Here is a 23799-nt window from a genome sequence, read left to right as displayed (position 1 = left end):
CATCTTACTACCTCAAAAGTGAGATGCTGCTGTGGCGGCTGGAAAGATGGCTCAGATGTTAGGAGCACTAGGTGCTCCTGAAGAGGACCCTGGTTTGGTTCCTAGTATTCACATGACAGCTCATTACAGACTGTAACTCCAATTCCACGGGATCTCTACCCTCTTCTGGTATCCATGGGCACCAGGCATGACCATGCTCGGCGTGATGACATACATGCAGGCAATACACTCATGCTCATAAAAAGATATTTTAAAAAGGGAGAAGTGATTTGTTCTCCCCATGGAGAATGAAAAGACATTTAATAAAATTCAACTGTGATTCTTGTTAAATGCTTAATAAGATTTAAAACAATATATACATTTTAAACTTGATAAATACCCATGGAATATTAGAAGCATTTGTCTCAAAGCTAAGAAGAAAATGATAGCCTTTTTTTTTTTTTTTTTTTTTTAGATCAGAGAAGAAATTTAGTGGATGGGCAAAGGGAATCCTGTAACTGGAAAATGAAACTGTCCAACCAGAATATGTACAGTATCCAGACAGCTCATTTAGGACGATGGCTGTACCCTCTCTTAAGACATATCAATTCTGTGATATAATGGAAGAAAAGACCTCATTCAAGAAAAGAACAGGACTATTTTGTAGAAGTAAATGTAAGAAGAAATATGCACGATTTATACAAAGACAAATTAGAAGTTCTCCCAAGGGTGGGTCAGAAGACATCTAGAAATCATGTAAGAGAACATGATGTTATTGTAGGATGATTCAGAGTTAGGTACAAGAACATACTTTCCATTAAGTTAATTTACAAAAGAATCCAATTGAATTTAACACAATCACACAAGTTTGAACTAAATGAGAATATTCTGAAGACCACATGGGAAAACAAACAAGAAATAATCACCAGGAAAACTGTAGAGAAGCACATGTTCAGTGTATTAAAATATTTTATAAAGCTATGGTCATGTAAACATTAAGTGCATGGTGTGATTAGTGAAACAGACTGGGAAATCGAGAAATAAAGAATAAGACACAGGGTCTAGAGAGACAGCTCTGTGGTTAAGAGCACTTCTGGTTCTTGCACAGGGACTGGGTTGGATTCCCAGCCCCCACAGCAGCATGACTCCAGTTCCAGGGATCCAACATCCTCTTTTGGCTTCCACAGGCGCCTGCACTCATGCACACACTCACACATGTTCAGGCACATACACTTAAAGGAATTTAACATACAAGTAAATTTACAAACGTAAAGGAAGAAGCTACAGAAATAAATTTACTTACAGTTTAGCAGTGAAAAGACCATTTGGAGGATGGAACAAATCCCATGATTTTTAGAAAAGAGGTTTTACATCACACATATATGCATAAAACAGCAAAAAAAAAAAACTATACTGAGCTAAATAAAAGGAAAGGCTGAAGGACTTTTATATCAGCTAAAGGTCCATTTTCTGTTACTGGTAAAGTTTCTAAAAACCATTTAAAAAAAATCTCAGTGACGCAATGTAACAAAATTTAAAAACAAACGAACATAAAACCAATCCACAGAAAAGAGAAAGTACCTGTCTTTGATATATGGATAAATACTCAAGCTCATTAATATAAGAAACACAGTTTCACTTACAATGGACTTGTTTTTTAAACAGTCAAGATGTGCACAGATGAGGAAGATGGGCTGATGGGGATGGAGAGATTGTTTAGTAGTTAAGAGCACTGGCTTTTCTTCTAGAGGACCCAGGTTCAATTCTAAGCACCCACATGGCACCTCACAATCGTCTCTAACTCCAGTTTCAGGGGATCCAGCACCCTCAGACAGACAGACAGACAGACATGCAGACAAAACATCAATGCACATGAAATAAAAATAATTAAATAGGTACAAGATACATTAAAAACTAACTTGAGATAAAGGTGCAGGAGAGGGAGGCACTTTCCCGCACCACTTATGAACGTGTGCAACTTAGGACTTCTTCGGAAATGAGACACACAAGATCTATCACTGTTGTGTTCTCTTGGTGTTATATAAAATTCAAAGGTAAGCAGGCAGCCTGAGGGGCCACAGTGTACAATGGTGGCTACAACGGTGGTCACAATGGTGGTCACTCTTGGGGGTAGTGAGTAGAAACGAGACACTAGGGCCACTATGGATGCCCCTACATGGCCTGCTTCCTGATGTGCCAGCCACACTTGTACACATAGTGAAAAACCAATGTGCCTGTACACTTACAGTTTGTGCACTTCTCTGTGTGTCTTCTGTTGGGTCCTAGGCAAATAAAACGACAGAATTTACGTGTGTGAGATGACCTTTGAACCACTTCTACGTATTGATCCTGTGGATCTATGATTCTCAGTCAGGGGCAGCTTTGAACATTTGGTGGTATCTGAGGACACAGCTTTCAGTTGTTCCAACTTAGTCAGGAGTGGTCACTGTGTCTCCAGCATGGTCAGTCCATGCCAAGGATTCTGCTAAACTCCTAAGCATATAGACTATCTCTCAGCAACAAAGGTTATGTAACTCAGCATGTCAGGAGTGCCTAGGCTGGGAGACCCTGCTACAGACAAGCTCTGAATGCCAAAGGGGAAGCTATAAGTTACAATGAAGAAGGTTAACAGTATTGTCATCCTCCGTAGTGACCCCCTCAGGTTATCCTTGCAATAATGAATAATTTCACTCCTTGAAGGCACAAGAAAGGTGTGATTCATGAATCAACCAACTGGCTAGTATTCTGCAAAAGCATGGAAGCTGGGAACAATGAGGACTGACTGAACAACTTCCACACATGGGCAGTGATGTGGGAGACAGAAGAATGAATGCCAGTCAGGATCCTGTTGCTGTTGACTGTGGAATGGAGAAAAGGCAGTGAGAAGGGAAATGGGCAGAATCTGAGTGTCTCTTAGACTGGAGCAAGGGAATTTCCTGTTTGGTTTGGTTTTTTAAAGATTTATTTATTTATTTAATTCATGTATGTGAGTACACTGTAATGGGCATCAGGTTCCCATTACAGGTGGTTGTGAGCCACCATGTGGTTGCTGGGAATGAAACTCAGGACTTCTGGAAGAGCAGTCAGTGTTCTTAACTGCTGAGCCATCTCCCCAGCCCCAATTTCCCGTTTTTAACAAGAATATATTTAAGTGTTGTGGCTTGAACACAGGGGCACAAGCATGCTACACAGTACTCTCCCACTGAACTCTCCCCAACCCTTTCAGTTTCTAGTTTCTATGAAAACTGCATGTATTTATGGAGTGCTGTGTGATGGTTTCACACACGTATCCATCCTTTGTGTGATGCTCAAAGCAGGTTAAACCTATCTATTTCCCTGTGCATTATTACTTCTTTGCAAATTTTCTGGTTTTAATAATTGCTCTAGGATTATGGAATATCTTAACATATGGGAAATTAACTATTTTTACAACACTTCCCTGGGTTCTAAACTTGTCTCACAATAAGTTAATGCATAGCACGATCTATGGTAAATTTATATGGAGTGACTCCATTCACAACAGACTTGACAAACTCTTAGACACTGTCAAGGGAAAAAGTTCAAAGGCCACACAAGTACAGGAATATGCTAACGTTTAAACAGAAAATCTCTTGTACTTTGTACATATTTTGCTCATTTGGGAAACATTAAAATGAATCTGAAAAATCACACTGAAAGCCAAGTATCTGTGGTGGGAATACTCTGAAATACCTGCTAAGGGCTCCTGAGTTAAAGGCTTTGTCCTAGGTTTGTCCTAGAGCTTTTGAGAGGTAAGGATGTTGGAGGGCATCCAGTTATTGGGGTAGTACCCTTGAAGAAGACCCCAGTCATTTCCTGGTCACCATGAGATGAAAAACATTGTTTCATTATGTTCTGACTGCCAAGATGCATGACGTCATCAGATTACCAAAAGCTTCAGACCACGAAGTGATGTTTCAGAAACCAGGAGGTGAAATACACCTGGTCTTTTCTAAGTTGATTATCTCTGGTATTTTGTTACAATAACAGAAAGCTGACATACTCTTTGTTATAATTGTTGAATAGCCACAATGCATGGTTACTAACTACTAGCAACTATACCCTCCTAAGTTACCTTTATCCCTATAGATGGATGCATCTCTCAACATCATCAGAGAAGCTTCTCTTTGTGATAGATGGATATGAACACAGAGCCCATACTGGGCAACATGTGAAGACTCAGACTATGGAATAGTCAGCTCTACATGAGATGTCCATGTCACAACCCTTCTGCATAAGACTCGGGGAAGAACAGACATTGCAAATAAGAGTCAGAGGTAAGACATAAAGCAGAGACCGAAGGAATGACCATCCGGAGATTGCCCCACCTGGGGATCTACCCCATAAACAATCGCCAAAACCAGACACTATTATGGGTACCAAGAAGAGCTTGCTGACAGGAGCCTGAGATAGCTGTCTCCTGAGAGGCTCTGCCAGTGCCTAGCAAATACAGAAATGGAGGCTCACAGCCATCCATTGGATGGAGCACAAGTTCTCCAATGAAGGAGCTAGAGAAAGGACCCCAGGAGCTAAAGGAGTTTGCAGCCCCATAGGAGGAACAACAATATGAAGTAACCAGTACCCCCAGAACTCTCTGGGACTAAACCACCAACCAAAACAAAACAAAACAAAGCAAAAAAAACAAAAAACAAAAAACACATGGTGGGAGTCATGGCTCTAGCTGTATATGTAGCAGAGGATGGCCTAGTTNCCCCCCCCCCCCGCTCTCCTTGTGCTCAGCGCTTTCACTTCCTCTGCTTGTTGTCCGCCCGCTGCAGGAGCATCTCGGTGCCTGCGCCCCCGACCCTCCCCATGGCCGACACTTACGCTGTGGTGCAGAAGCGTGGCGCTCCGGCAGGCACGGGGCCGGGGACGCGGGCGCCCAACAGCACGGATACTCTGATCTACAGCCAGGTGGCTCCACGTGCCCAGCGGCCGGTGGCACACACGGAGGACGCTCAGGGGACAACGACATTGGGCCGAGGTGAGTTGAGGCCCTTCAGGGATGCGGAGCTGAGGGCGAGCACTTATTCCCAACTTCCCCGCTCTCCTAAGGCTCGGGAGGGTCTAAGCGCCGCGCGGAAGTCAGCCCCAGATCCAGCATGGCCACGCCCCTAGTCTACTAAATGTCGGGGTTCAAGCCCCAAAATGAGCCCCAGGTCAGCTCTCAATTGGGAGACTTGGGCTATCTAAGCAAGGCCCCAAAGACAGACCTCCGTACTTGGCCACGCCCATGGCCACGCCTCCTACCGCTACCTCGGGAAGGGAAATCGGTAGCTGCGCTACTCTTAAAAGCAGCTTGAGCTAACCAGTAGGGGTTCTCCTGCCCTTAGTTCCTGCGGATCAAAACTCTTCCGGGCCTGATGCCTATGAAGAAGTAACAGATGGCGCACAGACTGGTGGGCTAGGTAAGTCAGAGCATAGGGTGCAGCTCTGGAGAGCCCAGGACTTTGGGGGTTTGGGCTGGGGCATGGGACTCAGGTTCTCCTTCATATACCTGCATCTGGAGCAGTGCGGGTTTGAAGGAGGTTAGTTACCCTGTCACTCCTCCGCTTCTGCATGGAACCCTTCTTCCCTTAGGCTTCAACTTGCGCATCGGAAGGCCCAAAGGGCCCCGGGATCCTCCAGCAGAGTGGACACGGGTGTAACGAGTGCTGTGCCTGCCACTCGATGGTGGCTGGACTTCTGGAACCACCATACTGCTGTGCAGTGTGTTATGTATGAGTGGGACTTGTGGGCCTGATTCAAAATAAAAGTTTCTCAGGGCAGAAAAAAAAAAAAATAGGGGCTTTGCTCCTGTGGTTGTAGCAGTCAAAGCCTGGGGCTAGGAGAGGTAAGCGGGGAGGTGGTGGATCTACTCTGACACAATTTAAGGAAGCACAGCAGGAGTGACCATCGCCACCCTCCTCTCCGTACACCTACCTGAGAGTGCATCCCAGACAGAGTCCTAGCTTAAAAAGCCCTCAGACAGGTGCCTATCAGGACCAACGAGCTGACTTCCAGCTAGAGACACTTCTAGATAGATCCTCACGTAAACTTGCAATGAGCTAGAAAGATCTCTGGCTGGTTGGTCAGAGAAATGGAACACCAGCCAGGTAAATAGTATGCCATCCGGAAAGACAGAACTTCAAGCCCCGACTTTCCTTGAGATGCAAGAAAGTAGATCCCCCAGAACAAACCTATGCACGATGCTCCAGACCCCGATCCTGCCCCACCCCCACCCCGCCCCACTACCATAATGTCACAGATACAGCAGGGTCTGTATGGCAGTTGTTCATCCAGTCAGTCCTGACTGTGCTTTCTCCAGGCTCTTGCGATTCCTGTCTTGAATCTGATGAAGGCTCCTACCATGAACTTGCATACCTAGGCAAACATTAAATTGATTTTCGTAGAATTCAGTGAGGAGTGGGCCAAAAACTCAGCTCAAGAGCCTTACACGGCTTCATGAATGTCAGATCGCAGCCAGCTGCAGGCTCCCAGGTTCATGGTGGTCCTGGGAAGCATTCGCCTTTTAGTGTTGGGGGGGGGGGGACGTTATGGAACCTGCCTTATTTGGCTACAGTCATTGTCAAGTGCTAGAAAATCCGTGCCATGAACAGCTCGGCCGGCCGACAGGAACCAGGGATGACTGGGAAACCTTGGGAATCGTTAGCACCTCAGTGAATCTAAATTCTAAGATGAAAGTCTTGGGGTGGGGGTGGGGCGGCCGGAGCGATGCCTCAGTGGCTAAGAGCACTGACTGCTCTTAAAGGTCCTGAATTCAAATCCCAGCAACCACATGGTGGCTCACAACCATCCATAATGGGATCTGATGCCTTCTTCTGGGGTGTCTGAAGACAGCTACGGTGTACTTAAATAAATCTTTGGGTGGTATCGAGCAGGGCCAGAGAGAGAAGAATGTCTGAAAACAGCAGTGTACTTACAGATAGAGAGAGAGAGAGGGAGAGAGAGAGAGAGAGAGAGAGAGAGAGAGAGAGAGAGAGAGAGAGAGAGAGAGATTACAGAGAAAGTAGCTTCTAGTCTACCTATTATCTCTTAAAAAAAAACAAAAACAAAAACGGAAAAAAAAAAGAGTCAGAGGTAGTGGATGTCTGTAGACAAATAGTATTTGCTGAACAGGACAGGACAATTACACAGAGAAACTCACAATGTCTGTAAGTATATGCATAAGACTTGCACAGGATCAAGCCAGGTGAAATTCCCTGCCTAGATGGGAGAGAAGCCCCAGCTTTAGACGATGAATTACAGGCAGCTGATGGCTACTGGGGAGGGTGACTCTGTTTTGTTCAGGGATATTGCCTGTGTGGGGATGGATACCTATGCTCATACTGGCTGGACTAAATAGACTTTAAAATGGAGCACACAAAACCGTCATAGGGACACATGCCTTTAATCTCAACACTCAGAAGGCAGAGGCAAGGGATCTCTGTGGCTTTGAGGAGAGCAGGGTCTATGTAGAGTTCCAGGACAGAACATAGATACATAGAAAGAACCTGTAACAAACAAACAAACAAACAAACAAACACACACACACACACAAACAGCACTTGAAGTTGGGAAGGAAAAGTTAGGTGGCAAATATGGAAGGAACGGGAGAGGAAAGAGTGGGGTAGATTTGATCAAATCATACACTAAGCGTATGTGAAATTCTCAAACCATAAAAATAAAAGTGGCCAAACGTTAAAATGCTTCTGACTTTTCCTGAGCAAATTCTTTTATTTCCTCCTCAAGGCCATTGCCTCTTGAGGAACTTTCCCTCCCCCATCTAGCTAATCCTGGTCATGTCCAGGTCATGTCCATGTTCACCACAACTTGCAAATCTAACACTCAGATGTCACATAAACCTTTCAAACTCTCTGCTGGACCCAGATAAACTCACCCCCAGGTCACAGGACAGCTGTAGTCTCGACTTGAATGCCTACACCACTCCTCTCTGTACCTCCGTGTACCCTGTTAGATAGTACTCTGCTCCTGGTAGGGGAGGCTGTAATTTCCTCAAGGGTCCTGCACCCCTTCCCAGGGCTCATCTCTCAAGAGCTGCTCTCTGCAGTCCTAGATAGAATACAGATTGGACAGTGAACAGGGCATCCTGCCTGCCTCTGGAGAGCTCAGTCTAGGACTGGCATCAATGATAGCAATAGCTATCCTAATGCTCTGCTCACTCAAGGTCAAATGCAAGGATCTCTGGCATTGTGGAGGAGCAGCCATTCAACTCCACCAGGAACTGGGGACCCAGACTCCTCCAATGGTCCCTTCCTCCTGCCCCAACCAGGAAGCCTCCTCCTCACCTCCATACAGCAGCACACAGCATCTCACACAGAGGCATGCCAGCTGGTGGGATGAATAAATGGATAGATGTCCTTCTAAGTCAAACAATGCCTGCCTTTGAGGTGAAGGAAGAACCAGCGAACTGTAAGCATTTAACTGTTTACCAAGTCTAGGTATCACACACTTCAACACTGTGAGGCAGACGGTTACTATCCCATGGTACAGACAAAGAGACAGTAATTAAATCACCAATATACACTGCAAATCCTGTACTGACCCCCCCCCCAAACCCATGGTGCCTGCCTGTGGTTCACATGGGGTCTCTATCAGTTCCCAGTTTCCCCTTTCTATTTCTTCCCAAGAATTAAGTCTATCAGGCAGACAAGGGCATTGAACATCTTGCTCATCCCAGGTCTGGCTGCCAGACCCCATAGAGGTGGGAGATCCTTTATCCAAAATGCTTGAGACCAGAAGTGTTTCAAAGTGTGTATTTTTTAAATGGTGTGTGTGTGTGTGTGTGTGTGTGTGTGTGTGTGTGTGTGTGTAGGGGAGGTATTTGTAGAGGCTGTACTTGCTGGACACTCTTAATTCAGAGACTTGTATCAAAAATGCTGTAGATTTGGAATTTGGTATGGCACAGGTGCCAAGCTTTGTGTTAAGTGCTGCTTAGCAGTGTGCTCTCTGGCTTTGATGAAAATATGGGGCTTCTGGGTAGACAGGGACATACTAGGGGGGGAGTGGGGGCAGCTCGCGGGCTCCATCAGATCCTGGGAGCCTTTCTTGAACAGCAGCAGGAAGTTCCTAAAAACAACAAGGAGATGACAGAGCTTCCGTTTCTCTGATTTAGTCTGTGCCACATCAAGGGCCATGTTTAAGGTCTGGTAATAGGTAGGTACATCCCGGCTGTTTCTCTGCCTGGTGCCTGCTGGTACCTTGGGAAAACCCAGCCAGCCCTACACTCTGTCCTTGGCCCTATGAAAATACAAGGCAGGCTTTAAGGACCCCTTTGATCGTGTCCCAAGCTGTTCCTACTTTTCTCCAACTGGCGGTGGTCCTTCCTAGGACTGATTGGATTGTCATTCATTCACCTTTTGCCTCTTTCCTCACTGGGCGCCCACTATTCGCTAAGAGAACAGCTATTGAGTCCTGAGGGGACGGTTATGTAAACACCCTTTTAAAAAGCGTTGCTGATAACACAAGCCAAAGTCAGATAACATGCCAAGAGCTGGATGAAACAGCAACTGGTCCAAATTTCCCACAACTACTACTGAAGTCTGAGTCCAGCATGCCAGTGCCGCACCTGGAACGGTTCCTGAATCCCGGGTGTGGTCTCTCCTTCCAAGTTTCTGAGGGTGGTGGAGATCCTTACCTGGCTGGGACTGAGTGCTTCAGAATGAGGACAGGGGCGTTCAGCTGGCAAAGGGACACGGAATGAAAGATAACACACAACTTGTATTGTCTGGAGAGTTCTCTGAGAAGGCTGTCTACAGTAAGCTTTCAAAACACTCTGGAAAATCCAGGTCGACTTCTGCCAAAGTCCAGCAGCTTCGGAAGGCTGCAGATGCTGAAGCTGAGACAGGCAAGGCAGCTTGCCGTCGGGTGTCTAGCTCCACATTCGCCTGCACAAGCCTGTCTGAGAGAGGCAGGGCTACTCAGGCTCCTGGGCTCTGCCAGCCTCCTACTCTGGCCAGGTCCTCTGGTACTGAGGGGCAGATTATATTTAGACCAGTAGTTTCCAAGCTAGTCTGTCTGTAAGAATCCTGGAGTCTCTGTGAAAGGGAAGGCGGGATTTGGAGCGGGTCACAGTCGCTTCTGCCAGTCTCTGGAGGAGGGGCTCTGAGGGGGCTCCAGGTTGAGATACGATTGACGGCAGAGAACCAAAAGCATGCTCTACTGTAGGATTTGGATGCCTGAGCTTCCTGGACATGCAGAGATCTCTGCTAAGCAGACTCCGGGTATCTCTCAGCAGGACACAGAGAGGCTTCCCAGACTGGTGACAGGGAGCTGTGGAGGTACATACTAGGCGAGAGGCTATCTTTGAGGGTTCCAACGTTTCAGGGTGCCAGGAGACATGGCAAGGACCCAGAGATGCAAGAGAAAAGGACAATTAATAGGACAGCCAGCTGCACTGCATCTGCCACTGTCCTGCCAGATCCAAGAAACAATGTAACAGAAAAACAGCCAGCAACACTTACTGGTGTGCCACGTGCTAAAAGTTAGGTCATCTCTCATTGAACGTCTAAAACAACAACGTGATGATGGGTCAATAGGACTCAGTCTCTCATTTTTTTCAGATTAGCAGACTGAGGCAGAGAAAGACTATGATACTGGATGTAGACAGGCGGGGGCAGACAGCCTGATTAGGGGGACTGTTCTCACTGTTTGAAGCATACCCAGGGCTATTTGAGTATCATGGTAAAGAGGCAGGGAAGGGGGAATATTAGTAGAAGATAGGGTCCTCTCCACAGTGACTGCTCCAGATACTCTTGCCATCCTAAAACAGTTGGCTCAAAGCTTTAATTCTCAACACTCTTCCAACATAACACAAACATCACCATCCTTTGTGCATACTATAATGTGTGGACATACCCACCCATGTTAATGGCAACTGTGCGAATGCAACTCCTGAGAGCTCCTTCCTTTTGACCTGTGGCCATTGCACACCGGCTCCAGGGCAGTGAAGATGCACTGAGTTGCTGAGAGGCAGCTGATGTGTGGGCACGAATGAGCATCACGCAGCATCTCTCGGCTGGGACCCCCACGTGCTGGACTGAGGCAGGCATTCCCCTCTGGACTCTTCAGGAAGGCTGGGGCCTTGGTGAGGCAGTGACCCTGGGCAGGATGTTGTTCTGTGTGTTCCAGCCCATTGGGACACAGTGATGTACACTCACGCTTCCAGCTGACTGACAGTGTCTACAGCTGACAGTGTCTACAGCTGACAGTGTCTACAGTTCCCTTGCCACCCTCTGCCTCACCTGGCAGGGTGTCTGAGCTCTGACAGCTTTAAAGCCTTGCCGAGGAGTGACTTCGCTGTTGGGGGACAGGAGGAACTTGCAATCATAAAGAAGATTGATTGTGCTAATTGCATAAAGTTCATTTCCCCTTTCTAATAAATATTTACCCTCTAGTGTTTATAACTTTTATGTTTGGACTTTCTTGAAATGCTTTATTGAATTAAAAACATCACATTACCATTGGCTAAGAGAAGAGACAGTTCTACTTGCCAGTAACTTCTACAACAAATGCCAGTTATTGATGCCAATTTTTTTTTTGTAGTTCATATTTCCATAGACAGCCCTGAGCCTTACAATACCAGCATTCTGCAGACAGACACAAAAGATTCAACAGCGATGGTATGCGGGCCTCCAGAACCCCACAAGCAAAACTGGACCATGGTTTCATTTGTCTTGGTTGTGAAGTACGCAGATGTTCAGGAGAGCAGAAACCTGGTTACTATTTGAAGTGTAGGTAGCTCCTAACATGGATTGCAGCCATGTTTTTCCTATGAGTAAGGGCATACTTCTTAACTTCTATGGGTCTTAAAACAGCTATGCGCTGTGGGTGCCAGGGCAAGAACATACAAGGCTAGTCTAGTTGCAAGGAGTTCTATCCAAAGAAGAAAAAGAATTCAGGGCGGCTGGGGCTTCCTACACTGGGCAGAAGCCAGCCTGCCTGCCCCTCTCCCAGGCTCTGAACATTTAGTGACAGAGTTATGACTGTCAAAGCCCAATAATATTCTCATATTATTGTAGGACAAGCAGGGAGACAATGAGGTTTTCAAAGTACAAGAAGGTATTTCCTTGTAAGTAACACAATAAAGGAGTGTTTCTGGTTTTAAAAAATGTTTAAATTACTTCAAGCATGGGAGCCTGTGTGTGTGTGTGTGTGTGTGTGTGTGTGTGTGTGTGCACGCGCGTGTGTGTATGGGGGGGGTGTGTTTGGGTGTGCAGGTGCCATTATGTATGTGTGAGGGTCGGAGAGCAAGTTGATAGAGTTATTGGGGATTGAACTCAGGCCAGCAGGCTTGGAATGCCCCTGGCCTGTAATACATGTTGATAGACACCCAGTATGACAGGGGTTGGCCAGGGGTGTAATGCTTGCTGACGTTGAAGACGTGGGGAGTACAAAGGGTACTTTGTGATTTCAGCCATGGCTGTTAGACAGGATGAAGGTATCTGTGATTCCTAATCTCAGGACTGCCATGGGAACTGCAAAGAGAGCTGGGGCCTACTGCCAGCCATCATACGTGAAGGGGATATTCGCTTCAGTGAGAAGCTGAAGGGAAGAGCTGCGATCACTTTCCCAGCCTGTTTCACAAGAATCCCGTGAAACCATCCAAGGGCTTTAGTTCAGGATAATCATGAGGGGATGGGAAATGCCATCCCCTGAGATCAGGGAGGCTGGACCTGCCTGCAACCTTCCGTCAAGGCGCACTATAGGCTCAACTTTCAGAAAAACTCTTTTATATATTTAGCATTTATGTGTGTGTTTGTTTATTTGATATGTGTGTGTGTGTGTGTGCGTGTACATGCACATGCATGTGAACAGATGGCACATATTTGGAGGCTGAAGGACAACTTGGGGAAGCAGCTCTCTCTTTCCAACAAATGGTCCCAGGGACTGAATTCATGCTGTCCTGCCAGCCCTCAGAGGGGGAACTTGTTTCTCAGAAGGCAGAGCAGAGATTGGAAGAAGGCTCACAGGTAGTGAAGATGCTAGTATTTGTCTCAAAATGCAATCTACCTAGTTTCTTTCATTCTTTGTTTTAAGTTCTGTATTCCAAAACCAGAAAGTACTCCACCCTGTAGTCGCGGTGTCTCGGTTTTATTCCCTGGGATATATCCAACCCCTCTTCCAGTTCGTTAGTTTTAGTGGTAGGCTTAAAGTTCTAGAAATGTTGGAGACAAAAGACAGACAGACACAATACACACACTTGTCTCATTAATGTTCAGGTGCTTTTCCAAACTTTCCATGATAGCTCTTCACAGGAACCTCAGCCCTATGGCTGGCTGTGAACTTCCCCTCAGTTCTTGTCTTCCAGGGAGCTCAGGGCCTGAGAATTCAGACAGCATTCTCAATTCCCACACAGGAATGTGGCTTTTAAGAGCAAGGTTCCTCCAGATTTTTGAAGTTGTAATTTCTACATGATATTCTCTCTCCTAAAATGCCTGTCTATGAGTGTTTTCTTATGTTTTATGACATCTAGTAAGTAAGTAGATTTTTTTTTCCTATTAAAGGGGACCAAAGTGGTTTGGAGAATGTTGAGTATTTCGCAGCAGCATGCTTTTAAAAATCTTAAAGTAATCTCTCTCTCTCTCTCTCTCTCTCTCTCTCTCTCTCTCTCTCTCTCTCTCTCTCTCTCTCTGTGTGTGTGTGTGTGTGTGTGTAGTTCAGAGCACAATGTTGGATGTTTCTCACCTCCCACCGTATTTGAGACAAGCTCTGTCTTGTTTCCATGTGTGTGTACACCAGGCTAGCTGGCCCATGAGCTCCCATGGATTTTCCAACATCTACCTCTAACGTCTCCATAACAGCACCAGAATTACAGACATGCTGCTGTGTCTGACTTTATATGGGTTCTGGAGACACGGGCCCAACCCCAGACTTGTACACCAAGCGCTTTCCTTACCGAGCCATGTCTCTGGACCATAGCATAGTTCTTTTTGAATTTAGGGGAGACTATTTAAGATGTAATGACAGCAATCAGTAAGATTGCTAGTACATGACCTGGACAGTTAGTGCTGTCTACACAGAGTCAGGTGAGGGTGGTGGGCTGTAGGAAGACTCACACCTAAATGAATCATGCCTTCAGGGTCTGAGACACATACATTGCTTTACTTTCTGAATGAGATGGAGTGTCATTTATAATATATATATCTAAAATCCATCCTTACATGCTCTTCTAATGAGCTTGATAACCATAAAAGAAGCAATATATAATGGTATGCATTTCCCTCTGTTTAACTGGTTGTTTTGTAACAGATATTGTCAGTCTTTACTAAATTTGTGTTATCTTAAGCACCAGACACACAGTTGTAACCAACATTTCATAGACTGCTTCTTTCCTACACATAGCTATTATAAAGTTGAATTTAAATAGCACAGCAAGGAATTGGGGATTAGAGACAATTACCAACAAGTGATAAAAGTTATTTAAAACTGTGTAATTGCTCATTTCTGGGATTTTCTACTTAGCATTTTTGGACCATGGTTGACTGTGGTAACTGAAACCCTGGAGAGTAAAGTTGTAGTCAACGAAAGGCTACTTTATTCCTCCTCGTCCATCAAAAGCTCAGAGCACCACACGACCACTGCTTTCTTTCTGGCAAATGTCATATGTCACACCTTTGGGTGAATTAGTTTCCACTGGATAATCTCACTTTCTACTGCTGATAAAAACAACTGACTAGTTTAAAACAACACAGTCAGCTGGGCATGGTGGCACACACCTTTAATCCTGTCTGCAGAGGCAAGCAGATTTCTGAGTTCAAGGCCAGCCTGGTCTACAGAGTGAGTTCCAGAACAGCCAGGGCTACACAGAGAAACCCTGTCTCCAAAAACCAAAAAACAAACAAACAAACAAAAAAATGACAGTCGTCTGGTAGTTCTAGAAGTCAGAAGTCTAAAATCATTCTCACTGGTCTAAAGTCAAGGCCCCTGCAAGCCTGGCTCCTTCCTAAGGTTGCAGTGTTCCAGCCTCTTCTGCCAGATGAACCCATGTCCTATCTCATGCCCACTCCTGGTGTCACTCCAACCTCTTGCTCGTACTTTGTTGTTACCAACCAGTCACTGTGCATCCGACCAGCACAGATAATCCAGGACAATGTCCCCATCTGAGGAAGATTAAGCATACTTGAGAAATCTCTTACACTGTGGACAACAGAGGCTCTGAGGTTTTGTACATGGAGGTCTACCACAAGAACATTCTTGTTCTTTTGCTAAAACAATCAATGTCATTTTAAAGATATGTATAGATATTTATATAAACCACAAATTTTACCAACTTACAGGCCATTTCCAGGGCTCTTAATTCCCTTTTAGAAACAGGTTTTCACCCAATATCTTCCTTTTGCTGAAAGGAACTCATTTTTTCTCAAGTGCAGGTCTATGCCCGGCGAGTTTTTCAGCTTTGGTATAATAGAAAGCCTGTGTGTCACAACTGCTTTTGAGAGATAGTTTTGCTGGGTATAGAATTTTACCTTATGTGTCACAATTGCTTTTGGGAGATAGTTTTGCTGGGTATAGAATTTTATATTAACAGACTTCTTTCTTTCAATACTGTAAATACTGTTCTACTCTTTATCTGCTTGCATTGTTCACAATGAGCAATGTACTCACTTGTCTTTAATCACCTGGCTGATTTTAAGGTTTTTATCTTTAATACTGCTTTTGTATTAGACTTACTTATTTATTTGTATAAGTGTATGTGTTTGCACATGTGGGAGAAGATTCTCTCCTACCAGTATCGGTCATGGGGATAAAATTCAGGTCATAAGACTTGGTGGCAAGTTTCTTTACCCACTAAACTTTCTTGCTGGAGCCTATTACAACATTAAAATAATTTAATCATGATGAATGTTGGTCTGGATTCCTTGTTTCTTGTATTTGGAGATCGCCAACCTCCTTTGACCTGACATCTGAATGTTTTCATCAAATTTGGCAAGTTTTAGCCATTCCACATTCTCACCTTCTCTTCATCTCCTTTGGGAGATAACTTTTACGTTTGGTAGGACATTTCATTTTGTTTTATTTTGTTTTCAGTCTTTTTTTCTTGGTATTTCATTTTGAAATAGTTTTGGTTGGTCTGTGTTTCAATTAACTCCCCCTCTTATGATGTCTAATTAACCACCAGTCTTCCCTGGGAGATCCTTCATCTAAGATTTTGCAGTATTCCTTCCCAGAAGTGCCAGGCAGATAACATTTCCATAGTCCATGTGTGCACTCAATATGTCCTATTATTATACTTGTTGTTCTAATGTCCTGTGTCATTTCTGGGCAGTTTTTATTGACTCTCCCTTGATATGGATGCATTTTCCTGTTTTGTATAGCTGTCAAGTTTGTTTGTTTGTTTGTTTGTTGATACTGGACATTGTAGTTTTGGTTTAGTTTTGTATTTTTTTCAAAATTTGTTTTCATTTTTGTTTTTATTTTTTTTAAGATTTATTTATTTTATTTACATGAGTATACTAAAGCTGTCTTCAGGAACACCAGAAGAGGGCACTGGATCCCATTATAGATGGTTGTGAGCTACCATGTGGTTGCTGGGAATTTAACTCAGGACCTNTGGAAGAGCAGCCAGTGCTCTTAACCACTGAGCCACTTCTCCAGCCCTAATCTTGTATTTCTATTATCTGAATTTTGTTCTAAAATTGGTTAATATTAATTTTTAAATGCAAGTGAAATGCATTAAAATGCATATATATGCATACACACATATATATACATATGCATATATGTGCATGTGTGCATATGTGCAAAATCCAGAGATAAGCCTGCCTCTGTTCCCTTCGCCCCAAACCATGGAGTTATGGGCACATGCTGCCATACCTGGCTATTATGTGTATAATGAGGATCCAAACATAGGTCCTCAGATTTTCATGACAGCACTTTACTGACTGGGTCATCTTCCCAGCCCAAGAATCATGCAAATTAATTGCAAGTTTGATCTTCTCAGATCTTGAAGCTTTACTGGGTGGGACTAGAGCAGTATTAGGCAGAAAACTAACTGCTCCTGAAATTTAACTTGGTGTGTTCTACCTGATGCACGCAAGAGGCCCTGAAAGGCTCCCTCTACCTTTTAGGATAGTTATTTGCTGAGCCTTGAGGAGTTTTCACACACACACACACACACACACACACACACACACACACACACACTGCACTAAGCTGAATAGACAAGGGTACCCTCTTCAGGTCTCCAAGGTTCTCTGTTGGCCTGTTATGGTTCGAATGCAAATCATCTCCTATAGGTTCATGTGTTTGAACAACTGGTCTCCAGATGGTAGCATTGCTCTGGAAAACTTGTGAAACTCTTGGGATATTTAGTGAAAGTAGGCTATTACAGGAGGGCTTGAAGGTTATGCCCACCTTTGATATAAAACTAAACAACTCTGCTTCTTGATCCACCAGTATGGAAGGAGCTAACAGCTCATATGTCTCCTGCTATGAGTGGATGCTTCCGCTAGCATGCCTTCCATCACGATGGACTAGCTCTGAAACAGGTTGTTTCCGGGAGGAGAGGCATCTTGTCACAGTGATGAGAAAAGTAGTGAATAAAACAGCTCTTCCTTCTGTGAGTCCCGCAGACCCTTGGAAGGCTGGCCCTCTCTACAACCACTGCAGCTCTCTTCCATTCCTCCTCCCTGTGCATAGCCCGAGGGCGGGCCAGGTCACAGGTGAGCAGAGTCACAGGGCTCCTCCATTTATTTCAGGCCTTGGCTGTTTGATGGCCAACATCTTGAAACCTTACCATTTTATATGCTTTGTCTTTAATTCTTTCAAACAGAAGAGGAAGCAGTCAGTTTTTTTTAAAAAAAAAAAAAAAAAAAAAAAAACAGTAAGCACCTGGAAGCATGGCTTTCCCAGAAGGGGTCTGGAAAGGTAACAAGAGTATAGGGCAGACCTCATTGAGAAGGTAACATTTAAAACTGAGACGTTGAGAAGGTAACATTTGAAAGCTGAAACAACATCGAAAGAATGAGTCCTTCCGATAACCAGGTGGAGGGAGGGAAGGGCCGCTGAGTAACTGGCTTTGTCTTTGCCAGGAGCTTTCTCTTGGGCAGAGAGAGCAGGAAGGCCAGGCCAGAACAGAGGAGACGGGCTGGGCCTGATGAATGGGGACAGTCAGTAGGGAGAGAACACTCAACAGCACTTCACTTCGGCTCCAGGTAGGAGAAAAGACGGACATGGCTGCCGACTGTTGTGCTACTGAGTGTTGTCAGAGCATAGACCTCTGAAGCAGGGAGCGGAAGACCGAGGACTAAGAGTCCAGAATTATGGCACTGTTCTGGTGTGCATCTGACAAGGGGATTGCACTCAGGCTCAGGGCACCATACCCCCACATGCTCAGCATTCCGGGTATCCCGAGAAGCACGGGCCTTCTGGCATGTCAGCTCCCTTCCAGATTCCCCTAACAATCACTAAGTCACCAGAGGGGATGATGACCAGTGTGGTAGGTGTGGCTAGCGGCCACCGGTGTCTGCCACTAGGCTACCCTCTCTCCTTACTCCCATATAGCTACCTCATCTAGTGACAGGCTAGAAGATGCCAATTTCATGTGATCCATTTCCTGATGATTCTGTTATGGAAAAAGCTATCAGGGAGCTATCATGCTCTGCAGCTGTTGGAGGAAGCCATGCGCTGCCTCCACAGAACTTACAAAACGTGTCATCTTCAGGGTATGCGAGGGGATTTTGAGCTTCTAGGTGAGTCGCTCCCAACCTTCCTAATGCCCAGGTCCTTTAATACAGTGTTTCCTGATGTGGTGACTCCCAACCATAAAATTATTTCCCTCCTACATCATAACTGTGGTTTTTCTACTGTTATTGATTGTTATGGAAGCATCTGATGGCTGGTTTTGTGTGTCAGCTTGACCCAAGCTGGAGTTATCACAGAGAGAGGAACCTCCCCCTGAGGAAATGCCTCCATGAGACACAGCTGTAAGGCGTTTTCTCAATTAGTGATCCAGGGTGGGAGGGCCCATTGTGGGTGGTGCCATCCCCTGGGCTGGTAGTTCTGGGTTCTATAAGAAAGCCAGGGGAAGCAAGCCAGTAAGTAACACCCCTCCGTGGCTTCTGCATCAGCTCCTGCCTCCAAGTTCCTGCCCTGTGTGAGTTCCTGTCCTGATTTCCTTTGGTGATGAACAACAATGTAGAAGTATAAACTGAAAAAGTCCTTTCCTCCCCAACTTGCTTCTTGGTCATGATGTTTTGTGCAGGAATGCAAATCTTGACTAAGCCAGTATCTGATGTGCAACCTCTTTGAAAAGGCCTTTGGCACCCCTCCCTCCACAGGGTCATAACCCACAGGTTGAGAACCAGTGTTCCAGGAGAAGGCGGCTGTAATGCAGAGCTAATCTTTCCATCTAACTGTCCTCTGAAAGAATGACACTAATAAGCCAAGAGAATCTCAGGTGGCCCTTCCCCTGGGGTCTGTCTTTGAGGGATGCCAGCCTTCTTTGGCTTCTCCAGTATGGGACTCTTCGATGCTTCCCTTCTTCTGTCTACACATCTCCTTTACTTACCCGCTAAAGCCGAATTCAAAAGCTTTGCTGGGAGTGTTGTAGCAGTTGGGGTTTCATGTGACAGTCCAGGGAAAGTGTCCAACTTGGGAAACTGTGAGACCCTAGTACATGTGTGTCCCGCAAGGTTGTGCAGTTACCTCACAGGACAGGAAAACGGCAGGAAATGTGGAACCAACCGGCTACCATCCAGTCCCTAACTCACCCAATCCTCTGCTGGCTGGGGCAGCTCTGCCTAACTCACTTTATCCACCAGCCATGGGTCACACCTTTTGGGAGACAACGTGACCACGTGTCCAGATCTTTGTGGCCATTCTTTCCCGTCTCCACTCCAGTTTCTATCCCTCTTCCTCAGCTGGGCAGGATTTAAAATTAGGTGAAATTAGGTGACATTACACCATTTTTAACAAGGGTGATTAGATTTCCTTTGTCCTAAAGATTTTAATCCCAAAACACCAGGCTACAAGTGGCAGTAGCCCCAAAACATCCCCTTCAGAGTGATCCATGTACAGGGCTGTGAATGGACAAATGCTTGCAAAAGTGTGTGTGGGGGAGGGGGTGTTCATGGGTTTGTTATATGTGACAAACCTGTGCAAGTAGCATGGGGATGTGTACACATGGACATACCCTCATGCCTATGCATACACACAGTCACATGCATGTCTATGTCTGAGACATCCATGACCTCCAGAATCCAGACCTGCAGAGGGACTGCTGAGCTTGAGCCTCTTCCTAAGTCTGCCCTTCCCTGGTTGCTTACCTCCATGTTTTTGCAGAAGGTAGCATTGGTGCCAAACAGAATCTGGCACTGCTCGTTGGCGCTGTAGTGCATGCCCGGCAGCTTGTGAGGAAGGCGCAGGGCATGCTGGCTCCTGGGGTCAGTGATCAGTAAACACGTGCTGACTTTGGATCTGGAAAAGCCAAGAAGAAGGTTAGTGTCCAGATGTATGAGCCCCATCTTTGTTCTGAGTTTTCAGCCTCTGAGAAGGACGTGTCTTGGATGATTCCTGGGAGAATGGCCTCAGCTCTGGGCACCAGGGATTACCCTTTGAATGGATGAGTGCTTTTACTATATGGCTAAATGTGGGTCTCTTCTCTGAAGACAGCACAGAACTGATCACTTGGTAGAACCCCAGGAACAGCGCTACTGAAGCAAGTGGACTTTCTTAGGAGAATTTGATAAAGTTATTTTTGAAGTTAAGACTCTAAATTGCCTTAGAAAATGGCTTTGAACAAAAGTTACCATGAACAACAACAAAAAAAAGCTCAAACTAAGGTTATTTAACCAAAAGTGCTGGTTTCTGACGGCATGGGGTCTCTTTGAGGGATTGCTGGGCCAAAGCAAGTATGCCAGGTTTGATGTCTCGCCCTATCAGACCTCCTGCTATTGCAGAAGGCGGGGCAGGGATTCACTATGCCAAGAACGTCCAGGTTTCAACCAGGAAGAGAATGTTCACTTATTGTGGGGTACACATCTCCCCAAAGGAGGCTGCTAGCAAATAAGAAGCACAATGCTTTTATTTTCTAACCTTAAAGCAAGGCAGATGAAACCAGATACTTGCCAAAACCCTTAAAGGAAAGAAGGTAACTCATCTACCATCTATCTGTCTGCCTGTCTGCCTGTCTGTCTGCCTGCCTGCCTGCCTGCCTGGCTATTCATCTGTCTGTCTGTCTGCCTGCCTGCCTGTCTGTCTATTCATCTATCTATCTATCTATCTATCTATCTATCTATCTATCTATCTATCTATCTATCTATCTATCTACCTATCTATCTACCTATCTATCTGTCTATCTACAGCTGAGGCTAGTCCACAGCTTCCAGGATCAATTAGAAGCCATCTGTCACCAGTGAGAGTAGCACCATGCACCCAAGCAAATGTAAGGCATATCATCTTGTCACTCTGACCCTTCTGGGTAATATGCCAAAACATCAAGTGGCTTACAATATTTTATTATGAGCCAGTGATTACAATTCTCAGTGGAAGTAGACTATCTGAAAATGAGTACACTCATTTCTAAGCCTATTTACCAAATAACATTTCCATCAATAGGAAACAAGTAGAAGACTCTTTAACTACTTTAGGCCAATTCCCTGGGTACTGTCAAATACAGCTGGCCTATCAAACTCCACCCTCCAGTGAAACTCACTGACTCACTTCTATTTCTACTTCATGTGGATTGTGGATTAACATGGTGATGTAGGGAAACATTCAGGACCCATAAATTAACATTGTAAACACAGATCAGGCAACAGGGACCAATAGGGACCATGAGTATGCTTACTCTAACATGGGTCTAAAACTAGACTAGAAGCTGTTCCACAAAAAGCTGTGAACTAAGAAGTATAGACATTCTCTAGGAAGAAAGGGCTAGGGAGAGAAGCACACCCCTTTCCCCATAAAGGAGGCAAACCCATCCCTAGCAAATTCAGTCCGATCAAGGGAAGCAGCAAGTAGTAGGTTCTCCCTACAGTGGTTCCCATTCATGGTTACAGCTCAGCAGAAAAGGGCAAAACAGAATCACTGGGTTGATATTTCATTTAACCATTCATTTAATGATTCCCTACTGGACACCCAACATCATGCCAGCTACAACCTCAGGAAGAGGGCTTGGCCCATCATAGGATGTTCTGCATTGAGCACGTCCCAAGCCAGATGAGAATTAATACAAGTAAAAACTCTTTTCAACAATAAAAGAACCTCTGGGGGAATCACCATGCCTGACCGCAAGCTGTACTGCAGAGCAATTGTGATAAAAACTGCACGGTACTGGTACAGTGACAGACAGGTAGATCAATGGAACAGAATTGAAGACCCAGAAATGAACCCACACACCTATGGTTACCTGATCTTTGACAAAGGAGCTAAAACCATCCAGTGGAAAAAAGACAGCATTTTCAACAAATGGTGCTGGCACAACTGGCTGTTAGCATGCAGAAGAATACAAATTGATCTATTCTTATCTCCTTGTACAAAGCTCAAGTCTAAGTGGATCAAAGACCTCCACATAAAACCAGAGACACTGAAATATATAGAGGAGAAAGTGGGGAAAAGCTTTGAAGAAATGGGCACAGGGGAAAAATTCCTTAACAGAACAGCAATGGCCTGTGCTGTAAGATCAAGAATCAACAAATGGGACCTCATAAAATTGCAAAACTTCTATAAGGCAAAAGATATTGTCAATAAGACAAAGAGGCCACCAACAGATTGGGAAAGGATTTTTACCAATCCTAAATCTGATAGGGGACTAATATCCAATATATACAAAGAGCTCAAGAAGCTGAACTCCAAAAATTCAAATAACCCCATGAAAAAATGGGGTACAGAGCTAAACAAAGAATTCTCAACTGAGGAGTACCGAAGGGCTGAGAAGCACTTGAAAAAATGTTCAACATCCTTAATCATCAGGGAAATGCAAATCAAAACAATCTTGAGATTTCACCTCACACCAGTCAGAATGGCTAAGATCAAAAATTCAGGGGACAGCAGATGCTGGCAAGGATGTGGAGAAAGAGGAACACTCCTCCATTGCTGGTGGGATTGCAAGCTTGTACAACCACTCTGAAAATCAGTCTGGTGGTTCCTCAGAAAACTGGACATAGTACTACCAGAGGACCCAGCAATACCTCTTCTAGGTATATACCCAGAAGATTTTCCAACTGGTAATAAGGACACATGCTCCACTATGTTCATAGCTGCCCTATTTACAATATCCAGAAGCTGGAAAGAACCCAGATGTCCCTCAACAGAGGAATGGATACAGAAAATGTGGTACATTTACACAATGGAGTACTACTCAGCTATTAAAAACAATGAATTTATGAAATTCTTAGGCAAATGGATGTATCTGGAGAATTAATCCAAAGATTCATTTTCCATACTGGCTAAGTTGCCCATGTTTGGTCTTTTGGAGAAACATTCTGTTGTTGATATTACAGAATGTGCTCAAGAACTTACTTGAGAAAGTTTTCAAGGTCATCTCGACTACAGGACGACCAAGAGAGGTCGCTAGGATTCCGGCCTTTTACCCATTCTCCCGACATGATGTGTGACCGGCCAGCACAAGATGAGTGGTCGTCATCATGGTTCATCCCCAGGCTGTTCAAAGAGAAAGAGGAAGAGAGTGAGATGCTACACCTCACCATGCTTCATTTCTAGGCCCTGGGTCAAGTTTAAGTCAGGTTTAAAGTACAAGAAGTGATGTACGTAGGGTGATAATATTCTCACGCTATAGACCACTGTCAGGGGCTTATACAGAAGATGAGGAGGTTTGACTACAGAATGTATGAAGACTGA

At 44.9% G+C, this 23799-nt stretch overlaps 1 protein-coding gene across 1 annotated transcript in view; it reads right to left on the bottom strand.

Annotated features, from left to right (window-relative positions):
• Adamts17 (ADAM metallopeptidase with thrombospondin type 1 motif 17) overlaps positions 1-23799 on the bottom strand; it is a 308973-nt gene that overhangs the window by 124953 nt on the left and 160221 nt on the right. The window contains exons 9-13 of the mRNA XM_029535526.1: positions 23461-23601; positions 20265-20415; positions 9635-9678; positions 8993-9066; positions 4825-4994 (exon numbers count right to left, since the gene is read on the bottom strand). Of these exons, the coding sequence (XP_029391386.1) occupies positions 4825-4994; positions 8993-9066; positions 9635-9678; positions 20265-20415; positions 23461-23601 (580 nt within the window). The remainder of the gene's footprint in view (positions 1-4824; positions 4995-8992; positions 9067-9634; positions 9679-20264; positions 20416-23460; positions 23602-23799) is intronic.

Source organism: Mus pahari, chromosome 1 (assembly GCF_900095145.1).
Source record: "Mus pahari chromosome 1, PAHARI_EIJ_v1.1, whole genome shotgun sequence".
In the NCBI taxonomy this organism is placed as follows: Eukaryota; Metazoa; Chordata; class Mammalia; order Rodentia; family Muridae; genus Mus; species Mus pahari.
Note: the sequence above shows the minus strand (reverse complement) of the source record. Positions and strands in the feature narration are given on the sequence as shown.